This window comes from Scomber japonicus, chromosome 7, assembly GCF_027409825.1.
Source record: "Scomber japonicus isolate fScoJap1 chromosome 7, fScoJap1.pri, whole genome shotgun sequence".
NCBI lineage: Eukaryota > Metazoa > Chordata > Actinopteri > Scombriformes > Scombridae > Scomber > Scomber japonicus.
Genome location: NC_070584.1, coordinates 24,307,349 through 24,322,292, shown reverse-complemented (window position 1 = coordinate 24,322,292; position 14,944 = coordinate 24,307,349). Strand labels below are relative to the sequence as shown.

The 14,944-nt window shown below is 40.2% G+C and overlaps 1 protein-coding gene across 1 annotated transcript in view; it reads right to left on the bottom strand.

Annotated features, from left to right (window-relative positions):
* Positions 1-5,585: 5,585 nt before the first annotated feature.
* adamts10 (ADAM metallopeptidase with thrombospondin type 1 motif, 10) overlaps positions 5,586-14,944 on the bottom strand; it is a 45,732-nt gene continuing 36,373 nt past the window's right edge. The window contains exons 18-25 of the mRNA XM_053322607.1: positions 12,284-12,364; positions 11,052-11,215; positions 10,811-10,937; positions 8,484-8,613; positions 7,714-7,918; positions 6,740-6,916; positions 6,453-6,618; positions 5,586-5,695 (exon numbers count right to left, since the gene is read on the bottom strand). Coding sequence (XP_053178582.1) covers positions 5,586-5,695; positions 6,453-6,618; positions 6,740-6,916; positions 7,714-7,918; positions 8,484-8,613; positions 10,811-10,937; positions 11,052-11,215; positions 12,284-12,364 — 1,160 coding nt within the window. The remainder of the gene's footprint in view (positions 5,696-6,452; positions 6,619-6,739; positions 6,917-7,713; positions 7,919-8,483; positions 8,614-10,810; positions 10,938-11,051; positions 11,216-12,283; positions 12,365-14,944) is intronic.

The window sequence follows — 14,944 nt, the reverse complement described above, 5'->3', positions numbered from 1 at the left end:
TCCTCAAACTCCCAGATGTAGTGTGTGAAAGAAGAACTGCTTTAAGATAACGCACACGCACACCCACATGCACACACACTGATGCACAAACTCACAACGCAAAGTTAAGCTCTTACTTCTCTATTTCTGTCATATACAAAGTCATTGGACTGAGGAAGAAATAATGACCTAACGGGTTGATGTCAGTGTTTATGTCAGCATAACCCAAAGGTTCAGGACACAATTAGTCAATTCAAATCATCTCGCAAACAGCAGACGAGTGTTGATGAAAGCCTTAAAGCTTACAGACTGATAATTATCTTCAATCTGTTGCTAAATGATGGTGTTACTCTTGTTTGCTGCCTGCTCCACCCAGGCTGTGGTTACTTCATGGTGTTTTCGTGTTGTCAGAGGGTGCTGATCCAACGCCCATCATAACCGATGCAGGTTCATACAGAGGTAGGTAGCAAGCACAGTTATGATGGGTGGAGTGTGAGTAGAGGCGTCTGAACCGTCTGAACCGTCTGAACGTTCACTTTGTTGTGCTGTAGATTATTTTTTAAATGAGACTGCTGAAGGGTTAAAAGATTGTTAACAAGAAAGGAAATAAATTAAAAAAGCATGTTCTCTTTTTTAATGTTAAAAACTGGATAGTTTTATTAAGTATAAGTATATTAAATGATATGAAATGAACAAATAGGTTCTGCAGTGTTTCCTGCAGACTTTCATTCTCAGAGTCCCCAGATTAGATCTGTGGTGGTAGTGATCAAAGGACAAAACAGATAAGCTAGTAAGTAAGTAGTAAGACAGGATGCTCTCCTCATAGGACATTAAACAACCTACTCATGCAGTTACAGCCTCTATAGGTGAACCAGACCGATGCAGTTTTATCATACAACGATAGTTTGATCCAAACCCTTACCTTGAACAGCTGCTGACAGAAAGTGGAGCTCTTAACACACTTTCCCTCCCGATTAGCATATAGGCTAACAGTTGCTGCACAGACACTCCTCACCTTTCTGAACATCTTCATTTTGACTTAACGTTGACTCTGTGTTGTCCTCCTTGGGTCCTTTGGGTTCAAATTGGAAAGGCTGAACAGAAGACATGGTTATCTCACTGTAGTGTAAACAGACTGGGACTGTAGACCGCTGCAACCATTTGACATCATTAGGTACCTAGAATACATAAAAAACAATGGCGACATACAGGTGAAAGCATTTTTTCCAATTTAATGAAAAATTAAGACACTAAGAGTGTTTTTATATCATATTCAAACAATTGATGACAGTGTTGATGTAATTAGGTCTACAAGTTTTAATAGTGGGGGTTCCTTTTAAAAGACTGTCTGGTTGTGGTTGTAGCCTATGTAGGTTAATCTGCCACCAGCAAGTGGGTTCAGTTAAACTTTCCGTTGCCCGTAGCAACCACCACTGTCACGCTTCCACAGCCATTTAATATCTTAAATTAAATTGTTGGTCAACTAACTTTGTCTGATCTGTCGCCAAATAAATACTTACAAAATACTCCAAAAAAGTGTGTTTGAACGTTAGCCTACTGACTGGCACTCTTTTTCATGATAGCGGTAATTAATTTAATTTCTTAATTTAGTTTTTCTGTTATTAGAAATAATTATTACTGGACATAAGACTGCTGCTTGAGGCTAATGCATTGCTAAATGCTCATACTACTGCTCACTGTTGGATTTACTGTTAGCCTATATATTATTTAGTCTGTTAACTTTTAATCCTATGGATTTATCTGTATGTTTACTAGGTTATTCATTTTGTTGTACCTTCTATTAGGACTTCATATATACTTCAGATATACTGATGATGGCGTATGGGACAGTGTAACATAGGGCCTTAATACAATAAACCTCTTAATACACGCCCCATGCATGCATGCTTTGGTGTGTCTAGTTTCCTTGTAACCTTTGTAACCAGTGGCACCTGGTGGTTGCTGTAATATTATTGAAGTGTTGTATACTGTATTATATAGTTATTGTTTCTTATTTTTCTGATGGATGTTGTCCAACAGTATCACAATTGCCTCAAGTAGAAACCTCTCATCAACTGTCTTCAACCTTTAATGGAAGTGTATTTATGTTAGCTGGTTGCATAGATGTGCACTCCCAGTGAGGGCAGAACATTACATTTGATGTTAATTATTTGTATACTGAGTGAAACAGGACTGAAAACAGCTCCAGCTGAAAGAAAAATAGCCTAGTAGTAAGTGGGGCTTTAGGTGGGATGATTATGTCACACACACACACACACACATACTGATCTAAAGGTCAAGAATGAATTTACATGCTCAAGAACTGAAAAGTGAAATACGGAAATAAAATATGTAAAAAATAAATAAATAAATATAATAAAATATATATATACATATGTATGTATGTGTGTGTGTAGTAGATAAAAAGCACAGGGTATAACCTTTGAAATATTTACAGGTAAATAACTTAAGTCTAAATATACGCACACACTCAGCTGACCCTTTCTTCCAGGGTTGTCCTCTGTCAGGACGATCAAAGAAGAAGTAGTCCTTGCTTCATCTTTTCCATGAAAGCTGGCAAATCCAGAAATAGACAACCATCACTGATGATCTCATTTTCTGTCTGCACGATAAAGTCTATTTTAGCAACCAAGTCTGTCGTTGTGCTGACACATTTATACATGTACCCACTGAATGAGGGATGACTTTCCAGATTTGAGGATGGAAATCTCCAATGACCAAACTCCATTTTTAAATCAACAATGCACCATGTTTAATCAGTTTAATATTTCCTTTTAAAAAGATGTACATGGCGGACAAATGGATTCATCTTCTATAGTATAGAACAACATACAGTACATGTCATGTTATAATTAGCATGTGAAAACAAAACAATAATTACCCGGTACTGTCCCTCTTATTTACTCAGATAAAATAGGCTCACTACTCAGTGTGAACGCTTACGAGAGGCCCAGGTAGATACAGAGAGTTGACAACAGAGGAAAAAAATGCCATTGAGACACTGAAACAGGACAACTGATCTTTAGAAACTTTGACCGTTATACAGTATGTGCAAATGAAAGTGTTACAAATGGTTTTTCCATTTATTCAGTCCTGAATCATTACAGGGAGGCGTTAACTGTACACTGGCATTAAACTGAACTGTACTACATTTTTAATGAAATATCCTTTATGTATCTGTGTAATCCACATGGATGGATTAGGAAATGATGATTAAGGGAATTTTGGAACCTTAAGCATGATTTGATAACCCAAAAATTGCTTTAGTTCCCTCAAAAAGGTATTATAAAAACAAACTTTCTCCAAAATTGGTTGATTTTTATAAATCACAAATTGTTCCTGTGATTTTGCCACTTTGCCACTAACCTAAACATGTAGTGTAACTTAAATACTGAAAATATGATAAGATATGAACAGAGGAACCCAAAGGGGGGGCCCCTGAGCAGCTGCACACTTAGGCCTCAGGTCGGCCTTGCAGATTGGTTTTGAGAGAGTACAACATACTCAAATTGACTTCTAAATAATTAAGGCACAACTGTTAAAATGATAACTCAGAAACATCGACAAACAACTGTGAACTAATAGCACCATTACAAACCAAAGCACCACGAGGAAAAATAAAAAGGAACATTGCAGCTAAAACCCATGTAGACACAGCTTCCTCTCTTTACATTGACATTATGTGACATTTTGTGTGACACAGAGCTGCTTTGAGCGGTGATCAGTGTGAACCTTAGTGAAGAATTGGACCACAGCAGATTTCAGAGCACAGTGAATGACGCAGTGTTGCTGTCAGACCTGATGACCGCTCTGTGAGCCTCTTATGTGGCAATTCCAAAAACAGGATGGAAAGACAGCTGAGACAACATTTTTTAAAATGTGTCAATGAAATCAGTACTACACAGTTTTGCTGTACGTCAGCGGGTCAGCTGAGGCTTCTTATTCAACCACTGCTGTCTTTAAAATAAAAAAGATGACATGGATTCAGCTGTACACAGGCGAGCCGAGTGTGGTAATTCATTATTGTCATTATCACTCTGGGAAATGCGTTTAAATTAGCCGTAATTTTGAACAGTTTATGGCAGAAATCTTCTCACAGCAGCCTTAATGATGGTTTCAGACAGCCATGAATACACCAGATGTGTGCCACAAAGAAATCAGACATTTTACAAGCGTGTAAATCCATCCCCAGATTAACACTCCTACAATAAAATGCTCTTTGAATGCAGAGCAGTCAGAGGTCTTCACTCCTCCTCACTTGGCTTGTTCCTGCTGGCAGAGCCGACTCACAGCGGCTCACTGTGCTCTGAATTTCCACTCACAGTAAAAGTTACTAGCACTATCAAGTGAGTGGTAACATGTGGCAAAAATAAACCCCCCTCCCCCTCATCAGAAATTAACTGCAAGGCCAGTGCTGAAGGATTTTCAGATAATGACACTGAGCCGAGCTGTTAAAGTGTCTTTTGGAAGATTTAATGCACAAGCTGCCACAGTCTGCAGCCACAACGCAAAATAACATGATGAAAAATGTCCTAGTGAGTCAACGCTGGCTATACTCACATTGCTAAAGGCTGTGTCTCTGCATACCTGTGCGCAGCGTTAAGCACAGTTTTTGTTTTTTTAAAAGAGAGGTGATAACATTTAAGCAAACTAACCGGTGACCAGACGACATCCAGCGACATGGCAAGACTATGGCAGGTTCACTGCATTGACACATTTATAGCTTCCACAGAGACATCAAGTCAAATCACATCAAAAACAAAACACAAAATACATAAAAGTCCTTTGACTGCTGACACTTTGTGCAACTCAACCTCTGCTCATGATTCAGCTGAACAGCGAGGACCGATGAATACAAAGCAATAGCATAAAAACAATGTGGTCAAGTAACTATCAGATAACATAGACACAAATCTTTTCATTTCATAATATACGATATTCCTTTTCATGGGCAAAAGATATCTGGAGGATCATTTTCTTTACAAAGTGGATTTCTTAAAAAAAACAAAACAAAAAAAAACCCTAAACAAATACTACCTGTTAACATACAGGTTTAAGAAATCAGGCTTAACTTTTAGGCCACTCAAGCAAAGATAAGTGGAACTCAGAGTACTGCGACCAGTCCTGCGGCCAAAGAGAAAATATAGTAGCACCAAAATATTACAACAGAGGGATAGTTTAGACAGGCAGAGAGAGAGAGAGAGTGTGGAGGGTGGGGTGGTTGAAGAGGTACTGATGATTGGTTTATCCTAAAAGACGAAGAAAGATACTCTCCCTCGCTCTGTCTCTCCAGGTTTCAGCAGCCCTCCCTCCAGTGGAATGTATAATTCAGCTCGGCCTGGAGAGGCATCTGATCTGCGCTGAATTGTGTCTGGGAAAAAAAAGGGGGTCCATCTGAAACAGTTATGGGACCGGGTGTCTGTCTGACAATGTCCCAGGTAGGTCTCACGCTCCTCTGATAGAGGTAGTGTGAGGGCTGCTGTCACAAGGCTCAGTGGGAGAGTTTCAGGTTTACTTTGTGTGTGTGTATGTGTTTGTGTGTACAGGACCCAAAGATGGATGCTGTGAGGTCCATGGTGTCTAGGTCAGTGTCCCTGGCAGGTTTTGCAGCACATTTGTCTAAAATATGGCCGGCTGCAGAACTTGAACCTGAGCACCAGGGGGCAGTAGGCCACAGTGTTCACATCTTTACACTCTGCAGGGGAGACAGACAAAGAAAAGATGAATTACTACATTATAATAACATATTTCTACAGCAATGTCTGTATTATGTATTAATGTTATTTCATTCCCCTCCTCTCTCACTAGAGGACTTAAAATATTTAATGTATGATGAAGATGCAAAATCTTTTAAATAGACTTGTTAAAATTTGAGAAAATCAAATGCTACAAGGAGGCCATGGTAATTTGTTATAATGTATTTAGATGATTATATACAGGTTATTATAGGACAATGTACTATTGTAATGTTGCTAAATGTGTGTATTCTGTATGTATGAGTATTTATGTACAGGCAGGTGCATGGATGTATAATGTGTGTAAATAGTAGTATACTCATTTAGCTAACGTGTGTTAGGAAGATTCAGTGCAGCTTGTTTAGGACCACGTGTGAGTTCATCCACATTCATTTGTATACAAACATTACAACTTTACAGCTGCAAACAATAAAAAAGCCTTGAACCAGAGCATTAGTCATTAACATCTGTTAATGATATCTTTCATGAGTTATACTGGCAGCTCAAACTCAAAAACCTCAAAATACGTGTTAAAAATAATTTAACTAACTTTAAAATTTGGAAATTTCAAATAAAACTTCAAATAAAAATGTAAAATAATGTTCAACAAATCAAATCCTTTCAGCGTTTCAAAATGACAATTTTACAGCTTGAATACAATCTCTCTCTGTTATTATTGAAACATGAGACTGCAGGGAGTGAACTTTGTCCTCTGACCTTCAGGGTTGTCTGTACTGATGGGCAGACTGAGGTCACATTTGCTCTTGCACTGCTGCATGGCTGCTGGCCGCTGATGCTCCAGACACTCATTGGACGGCTGGCCCGTGTGAGTCAGACACTGCACCGAACGCATCTCCTGACCCAGACCGCATTTGGCAGAGCACTGCAACAAAATAACACATTTAACATACAGATTTGCATAAAAACATTTCAGAATATGAACTAAATGAAGAGTACAAGAATAAAGCAGAAGTGAATGGCAGTTAAGGTGTACAGTTTCATACCTCTCCCCAGGGACCCGTCACCCACTGAGGCGGAGGGCAGCGCTGCAGGTTACAGCGCACTCTGGAGGTGGGCCGACCATGCTTGGGGCACTTGGACTCTGGCAGCGTGTCGCCACTCTCCCCGCTCTTGCACAAGACCACACGGTGCCTGTAGCCAGGACCACAGCTGGGCGTACACTGCAGACAAGAGAGGGAAATGAAGAAAGAAGTAGAAAAGAGGAAACATGAGGCGGCAAGGCAGGGAGATGGAGGTGATGGGAGGGTGCAGCAGGGGGTCATTGCGGTCACAAGCATGGAAAAAGAAATCCCCAACTAAAACCACTCAGCAGAGGGCAGCAGCTGTATGAAAAACAGTCGAGAGTCTCCTTAATTCCTGTAAATCAGCTGGACGTAATCCCTTTCCTACATGTGCCATCACTACGTTACACAAGACGTCAGAGAAAATTTGAACACTGCTGCACTTCTGACACCATTAAAATTTGGTTTGAATTCATTCTTGAACTGTGAGAACAAAGTTTAGCTCCAGGAACAAAGTGGAGGATGTTGTTGTTAAGGAACACGAGACAAGATGTGTCTTAACAGTAAATTCTTTAAAGAATTACAGCTAAATTAGAAGACAGAGAAACTTAATACACTTAAAGTCCACAATACGGCTCAGACTAAGGGTCAGAATTACAAATAGGTCAGGGGATTCCCACATGACAAGTCAAACAACTGCAGAAACATGTTCCGTATGATCTATTGGTCTGCTTCGTGCTTCTGTTGTGTATTTCATGGTTAAGGTGTTCTTCCTTTCTCCTGGCAGATGTTTGGGTTTCTTAGGTTCAACTGGAAAAGAAACTATTGCTTCATCTGAGTGGAATTTAAAAAAAAAAAAAAGCCTGAAATATTAGTTCAAATTCAGCTATGAATCGGGGGAATTTCCCACTGGACCTGTATGACGTAATGATGGGAGACCTTTGATGTCTGCCTACCTCTGACCAGTCCAGGGCCAGCCATTCAGGGGGGCAGCTGTGGTTGCTGCAGGGCTCAGTGAGTGAGGGGCGTGTTGAGGTGCAGGCTGAGTCGTCCAGGACCTTCTCCTCTGACGCAGAGATCCTCCTTTTACATAACACCTCCCGTGTACGCACACCTCCGTTACAGCTGCGGCTGCACTCCGACCACTCTCCTGTCCACCAGCTAGGAGGGCAAAGAGGAGCCGGACACTCAGTTTGTTTTTCTCTCCTCACTCGCATCGTATAGTGTTGAGTGGACACACTACAGTGGAAGATTATACTTTACAAACAGGTAGGAAAGCAAGGCAAGCACAGTATAAAAATGATGACCTAAAGATGAAATATACATGTGATTACTACTCTAGTGTGAGTGTAGAATGAAACCTGGACATTAGCTGCATTGAAGCTCCTATATGATTACTTACAAGCTGCATGTTGCCAAACAGGGACTACAAACAAGCTAAAGTTAACCCTATTCTAAAACCAGAAACTAAAACTAATATATCTACAAACAGGAAAATAGTCAAATTTTATCTAGAAGGGAAAGATTAAGGCAAAGTTCACCAAAATTTGTCTGATGTGGAGATGGAGTGTATGATGGGAGGTATAAGTCTGATAAAACAATGAAAGACAACGGAAAGAAATTAACTTAAAATATAAACATGCATTAAGAAAAAGTTTCAACAAACAAGAAATCATCAATAAATATATCTTACCTTCAAGAAAATACTAAAGTGCCAAATACTCACCTTGGGGAGCATGGCTCAGTATTGCAGGATCTTCTCTTCTCTTTGGGTTTGTTCTTCTTATCACAGAAGTGGTTGTAGACGACTGTATGATCTCCCTGCTTCTTACACACCACCTGCTGGGTCTGTACACCTGACAACACCAGACAAATTTCCAAGTGGACATTATTGATACGCACTGACTGTCAATGGTAGTTGTTTTGAAGCCTGTGCCACTTTAAAACAAAGATCCTGCCACATCACTGTGATTAATTATCACTAAAAGTGTCTGGGTTGGAGTGTTCTGGTGTTATAAGGGTTTAAGGCGCCAGCTATGAACTGAGTCAGAGACACTTGAGCATGTAATTCCAAATTTCTCTATTAAATAATGTCCTGTTATGCCTTTACTGTCAAGTTAAGCCAAGTTAAAGTTTATTTAAAGTGCAAAATCACACCAGGGTGTCTCAATACACTTTACAAGAGTAATATTAATAACAATAACATTATTATATTGCTGTTGCCTTTATAATGAAGGCATAAAAATTCCTAAAAAGCTATAAAAATGTTCCTTTGAACCCGCTGAGAACAGCAAAACACTGATGTCTGTGAAGGTCTCACACAGGTCACCTATATTAGTTAGCAGTTGACTAGTTTATCATTACAGATGAACTACCAACAGATCAAAGTACAGGTTCACAATTTTTTAAGACCGTCTTATGACAACAGTAAGTTGCCCAAATGACCACTGAAACTTTTCTTCTTGCCATCATCATTCCTCCTGTTCATACTGACCATTAGAGGATCCATTCATAATCCACTTACAATGTAAGTGAATGGGGCCAATATCCACAGTCCTCCTTCTGTGCAAAAATGCATTTAAAAGTTTATCTGAAGCTAAAATGAAACCTCAGACATCCAAATTAGTCAAATCAAACAGAAATCTTTCAGCGTTACAGTCTTTTTAGTGCCAAAATCTCTCTTTTTGTTACTATACTTCCACCGCAGCTCAACAGGGAAACGCTGTGGGAGGAAACACAAAGAGGGAATTTGATGCTAAACAGACTGAAAATGTGGCAGATATCCACTTGATATGACTAACTCAGACTGCTGAGACCTGAAATACAGAGTCTGATGTCTGTTGGCTGATATTTCCCGTATAGTTTTCAACAACACCCTAATTCCAGTGAATTGCCACAGATACAGTAGGAATTTAAAGATGACTTAAAACTCACAACCATCATACAATCATGGCGTTGTATCTGTTCTACCAGGGACTGATAAGCCCCTGCAAGACTGCAGTGAAACATTTATGAAAAAGATCCTGAGCAGCTTAACTGCTTCTGCATCTTAAACGCAAAAAAAGAAAAAAAGGAAAAAATAATCAGCTCGGCCTCACCGAAGTTCATGAATCACTGTTCCTGAAATTATTTAATCAAAGAACAAAAGTATCCCCTCATAAAAAAATGTCAACGCTGGTACCACCCTGCTTAATGTTCACCCTCCGCGTTCACATCCTTCACTGCACATTACATAAGTGAAAGGATTTATTTCTCAGAGAGGAAAATGAGCTCTTATCAGGTACAGCAACATGGATCATTAACTTACAAAGGCCTGAGAGAGGAAAAACGGAGATTGACTATGTGTGATATCTCCAAAGCCTCTGAGCTTGTGAACTGGACTCAAATGCTCTCACTCCCATGGTGGTTTCACTGGGTCAGCGTTGGTCTACAGCAGGGATTTTTACTGTGTTTTTAGGGGCCTCTGTATGTGTGTGTAAGTGCAACTGTGTGTTTGTACATCCACGTGAGAGAGAGAGAAAGACAGGAGGAGAGACGCGGAGATGAAAGGAGTGGGAATGTCTCAAACTTTCATGTTTAATTTAATTTCCTTCCTGATGAAATGCAGACATGCCAACATGAGTCCACAGAGCTAAAACCGCTTTTTTAAACAGTGTGTTATTTTGTTACATAAAAACAAAAAATGTGGAGGGTGTGGCTCAAAATACATTCATGACTAAATTAAAACCTTAAACTAATTTAAATGAATCCAGTATTAACTGAAATAATTGACCTTACAAAACTGGCCCTAAATGTCACCAAATTTTATCAGTGCAGCGTTATGATCCTACTCAGATCTTCCAAATAGGATCAAAGTATTGTCCTGAACACACTTTATGGCATTGATGCTGCTTTCTAATAGCCATGTGATGTGTATAATTATTCCCTTAAATCAACAACTTTGTTCCCACAGAGTATATCATTCAGTTTTCCAGGTTTAGACTTGTTTTCCGCTCAGTGTGAGGGTTAGGCATTTAGCTGTTTCGGTTAAAGTTAGGACAAGTCACTGTTTACCTCCAGCACACAGAGCCGAGCAGCGTGACCAGGATGTGTAGTGCCAGGCAAAGCCACTCAGTGGATCCCTGTTGAGTGGGGGGTTGAAACGATAGTGGATCCCCGGGTTCTCCTCCCTCACCAGCACCTCCACACACACAAACACACGCACACAACAAATATTGATTTCTCATCCCCTTTCACCAAATTGTTGGAGGATCTTCTTGCAAGAATTCTTTGGTTTGGATGCTTCTGTTCTTACCATGACGATGAGGGTCATATTTGTTGGTCCCAGAGCCTCAAGAGTTTCTGGTGCATCAGTGGGTCTCCTATAGTGGAAGGTTGTTCCAGCGATTTCAAACCTGCGTGGTGTGTCAATTGTCAGCTTCCCATTGATAAAGTACTGATCGCCTTTACTCTTCAGCACTGGCACACAAAAGAAAGGGAGAAAGACAATGAAGGAAGGCAATAAAGTATGGGGGGAAATGCCGGGGGATTTGTTTATCTGTTGTCTTACCAAGATAAGGAGATCATTATCATTGTTTGGCTTTTAGAGTTCAGTAAAGAGGAAATGCTAGCTCTGTGAAGTATTTAGCCTTGCTAGCAAACACTAAAAGCTGGTTAAACAGTTATACTACCATCAGAAGTGAAACTATACACCACCCAACAGCTCGAGAACTGTCTCAGTTACCTGCTGTTAGCTTGCAAACTAGCCTGTGGTGCTGAGTTTGCAGCCATTTGCCACAAGCTTGTAGACACTTCTATGGGTTTTTTTAAGCTAGTGGGAGATATCATAGCTGTTATAAATTCCTGATACCTCGTAATAATTTTGTCTGGGAGGTTGATATGAACAGTTTTTGTGACTCAGCTGTTCGTAATTATCCTTTGAATAAAGTGACATGAGTGCGGCATACGCTAGGTTACAAACGTCATAAGCTCCCTCTGTTTTTACAGCAGACATGTTAACAGGTGGAGAACAGGTGCCGTTAAAAACATGATGAATATTAACTGATGCATACCATTCAGGTGTTCCAGTTTTAGGACCCTTGTATGCTCCACACTTGCACACTCATTTAATTGGATCTATGAATGAGACACTGTGCTTTTCCTGCTACAAGTCCAAAAATCTGGTGTGATGCTCTCCTTTGTCAGTTCAATACCAGTGCATTCAATAGACCCTTTTTACATGCACAGAAAGGACACTGTTAAGGGCCTTTTACACAACTGACATTTTAACATTAACGATCGCCAAATAAGCAAGCATTGACAACGAAATGACCCTGAAACTGTAACAGCTAAATCAAATTCAGCCATTATTCATTTGTATTATTTACACACCTTTGCATAAAAGTGAAAGTACATTTCCCCAAGTGTTGGCGTATTCACACAGGCATGTCCTATTGCTTTAAAGCTCATAAAAAGTTTGTCATAGAAAGCCAATTTGTATTTCCAGTGAAAGTAAAGATTATACCACAAACTTGTATACAGTCTTACCAAGGTAGTTTAGGGAGATGTTGAGCTCTTGTATGTGGATGAACACGGATCCTTTAGGAATTCTGACAACCTCTTCATAACCTGAGAGAGACACACACACACACAAAGTTTAAAAAAAAAAAGAGAGAGTAAGGTGAAGGAGGTTTATTCACTGGGGATCGGGGGAGTGATGTATAAGTAGTGTTTAGCTCTGTGGGATGCCGATGGACTAAGCAGAGGCTTCAGATTCCAGCTGCATTCCTGGGCAGCCGGCCTCAGCTGCTCTGCTCGGCTCTTTGCTAGAGAGCAAAAACTATGCCAAGAGCCGGCTTCTCCTCTCTACCCTCCATCTGTTTTGGTCTCTTGTCCTGTTCTTTTTTATGCTCATCTCACCTCTGCTTTGCTTTTCTCGGCTCTGCTCTGCTGTCGAGCCAACAAGCCCGCTGCTGCAGCCCTGCAAATAACTTCAGCCTCACTAGAGGAAGAAGGAATTAAAAAAAAAAAAAATTCCTTCCAGTGCTTTGACCACAAGAGGAAAGGAGAGGCTTGGCCCGTGACCTCTCCGTGGAGCTCTGAGAGGTGGGACTGACCCTGCTCTGGGTTTTTAGATGGAGGCGTGGAAGATTAGAGGGAATAGAGAGTCTGAGGTTTTTGGCTGCTTGGCCTGGCCTCAGAGACAGACACGGAGGGAGCAAAAGTGCAAGAAATAAGTTCCTCTGTTAACAATCAGGGACCTGTGTGGTAAACAGAGAGCAAAGGAGCTGTAAACCCTCCTGGCCCTTGACATTTCAGTAACCCCTTACCGCCTACTAGAACTAAAAGCCGGACAGATGGAAAGGGACTTAAAGAGACATTACATCTTAATACACCTTTTAAAACCCTCTTTACTGGGATGAGGGAACTCTGTTTTTTATTTTCATATTTTAAGGTGTAGCTTCAACATTTTGGCTCAATCTCAGGGTCATAAAACACTCTCTGTATACTGTGGACAGTGTTATTACTCCCTTATAGTAACAGAACATCAGGGGTGAAGATAAAAGGATTCATATAATTATTTTTGTGACTTGAGTTACTCTGAGCTGCACACGTTTTTATTCACTTTTGCCCTTCTACCTTGTGTGTCAGCAGACATATTCGAATCACAGAAGCAGAAAGGAGAAGTGCTGGCTAAAAGCTTTAGCAGTTCAGAGCTTGCTGTAGACATGACTGAGAGATTCTGCAAGTCATAAATCTGCCAGTACCCAGAATACCCTCCAATCCTGGTCCTGGAGTTTGTGCTGGAGCTGAAGCTAAATGCTAGGAGAAAAGGCTATTCCGTAGATGTTTTGTCTACTGAATATGACCTTTAGGGTTATGTACATTTTAAGGGATGACCTCAACTGCACTAATTTTGCTTAACTTTTTATGGACAAAAAGACAAAAATGACCCTTGTCCACATACCCTGACACAGAATGTTAACCCAACATTCAACACCTTTTGGATGGATTGGAGCACCCACTTCGAGCCAGGTCTTATTGCCTAAAGATCACTATTGTGGCTGATTTTCAAATCTGTTGTATGATGGGATGTACTGCACTGTAATATAATGTCATTTTCTCTCAGTACTGTCCCTACTTTGTCAGTAGGCAGTCAGCCTAAATGCCATTGGTTCTTCATGAAGATCTTTAAAAATGGGGCATGGATAAATGGATAAATACTTATATTTTAGCAAACGTTACTGAAACACAAGTAAATACTGTATTTCTTGGGGATTTTTGTCAACTGAGGATGAGGTGCACTACTGACTATTTTTTTAGCAGTAGGATAATGTATTGTATGTAGGATAAATGCACAATGAACAGCTGAAGCTCATTAACGTCAACACTGACCGTAGATAACTTCCATAAATCACAGAACAAAGGACTAAACAACCTTCAGTTTGACTTCAGCCTTACTAACAAATTTTTTAGGCGATAATTACAGATATTTTGGGGGTAGTTGAGACCTCAGCTGGGGTTGAAAGACTGGCCTGGTCACTGTGGTCCAGGGCCTTGGTTGCCTGCTCAGGGTGTGTCCACTCTGAGGAATCCTGGATGGGGGTGAGTGGTGTTGACAGTTGGGTGAGAGACTCTGGAGTTGGTGTTGTGGGGAGAATGTAACCCAGAATAGATCCAACAGCAGCCGGACCTCAAGCCACACTGGTTGGACCTCACCTAAATCTGTCTGCCACGTGTTCCTGGGTGGCTGGTGGATAAATATATGTATGTATGTATATACAGTATATGGTATGTATATTTACTGTGTGTATTTATGCTTCCTTAGAGACTGTGTGTTGCCTCAGGAACCCTTAGTGTATGTTTGCATGTGAGTATTTGTTCATTTTGATCTAAGGTTGTTTAATCTTTATTTACTCAAATTATTGACAGATTTCTTGTTCTTTTTATTTTAAGCATGCCTACATGCACCTACTTCTTAAAAAGCCTTGATCCTTCAGTTCCATAGTAACTTTCAGCTTATCTCAAAATTCCCTTTTCTATAAAATGTCTTAAAGAAGTGCTTTAGATCCAACTGATCAAATGTTTGAACTGTTTGAAAAAGTAGTTTTAGATTTGGTCATTGCATGTCAAACAACCTCCACTTAGCAGCTGATGCAGGCCTTTGCACCATCACATCTTGTTTGACTTTACATCTGTATTCAGCAC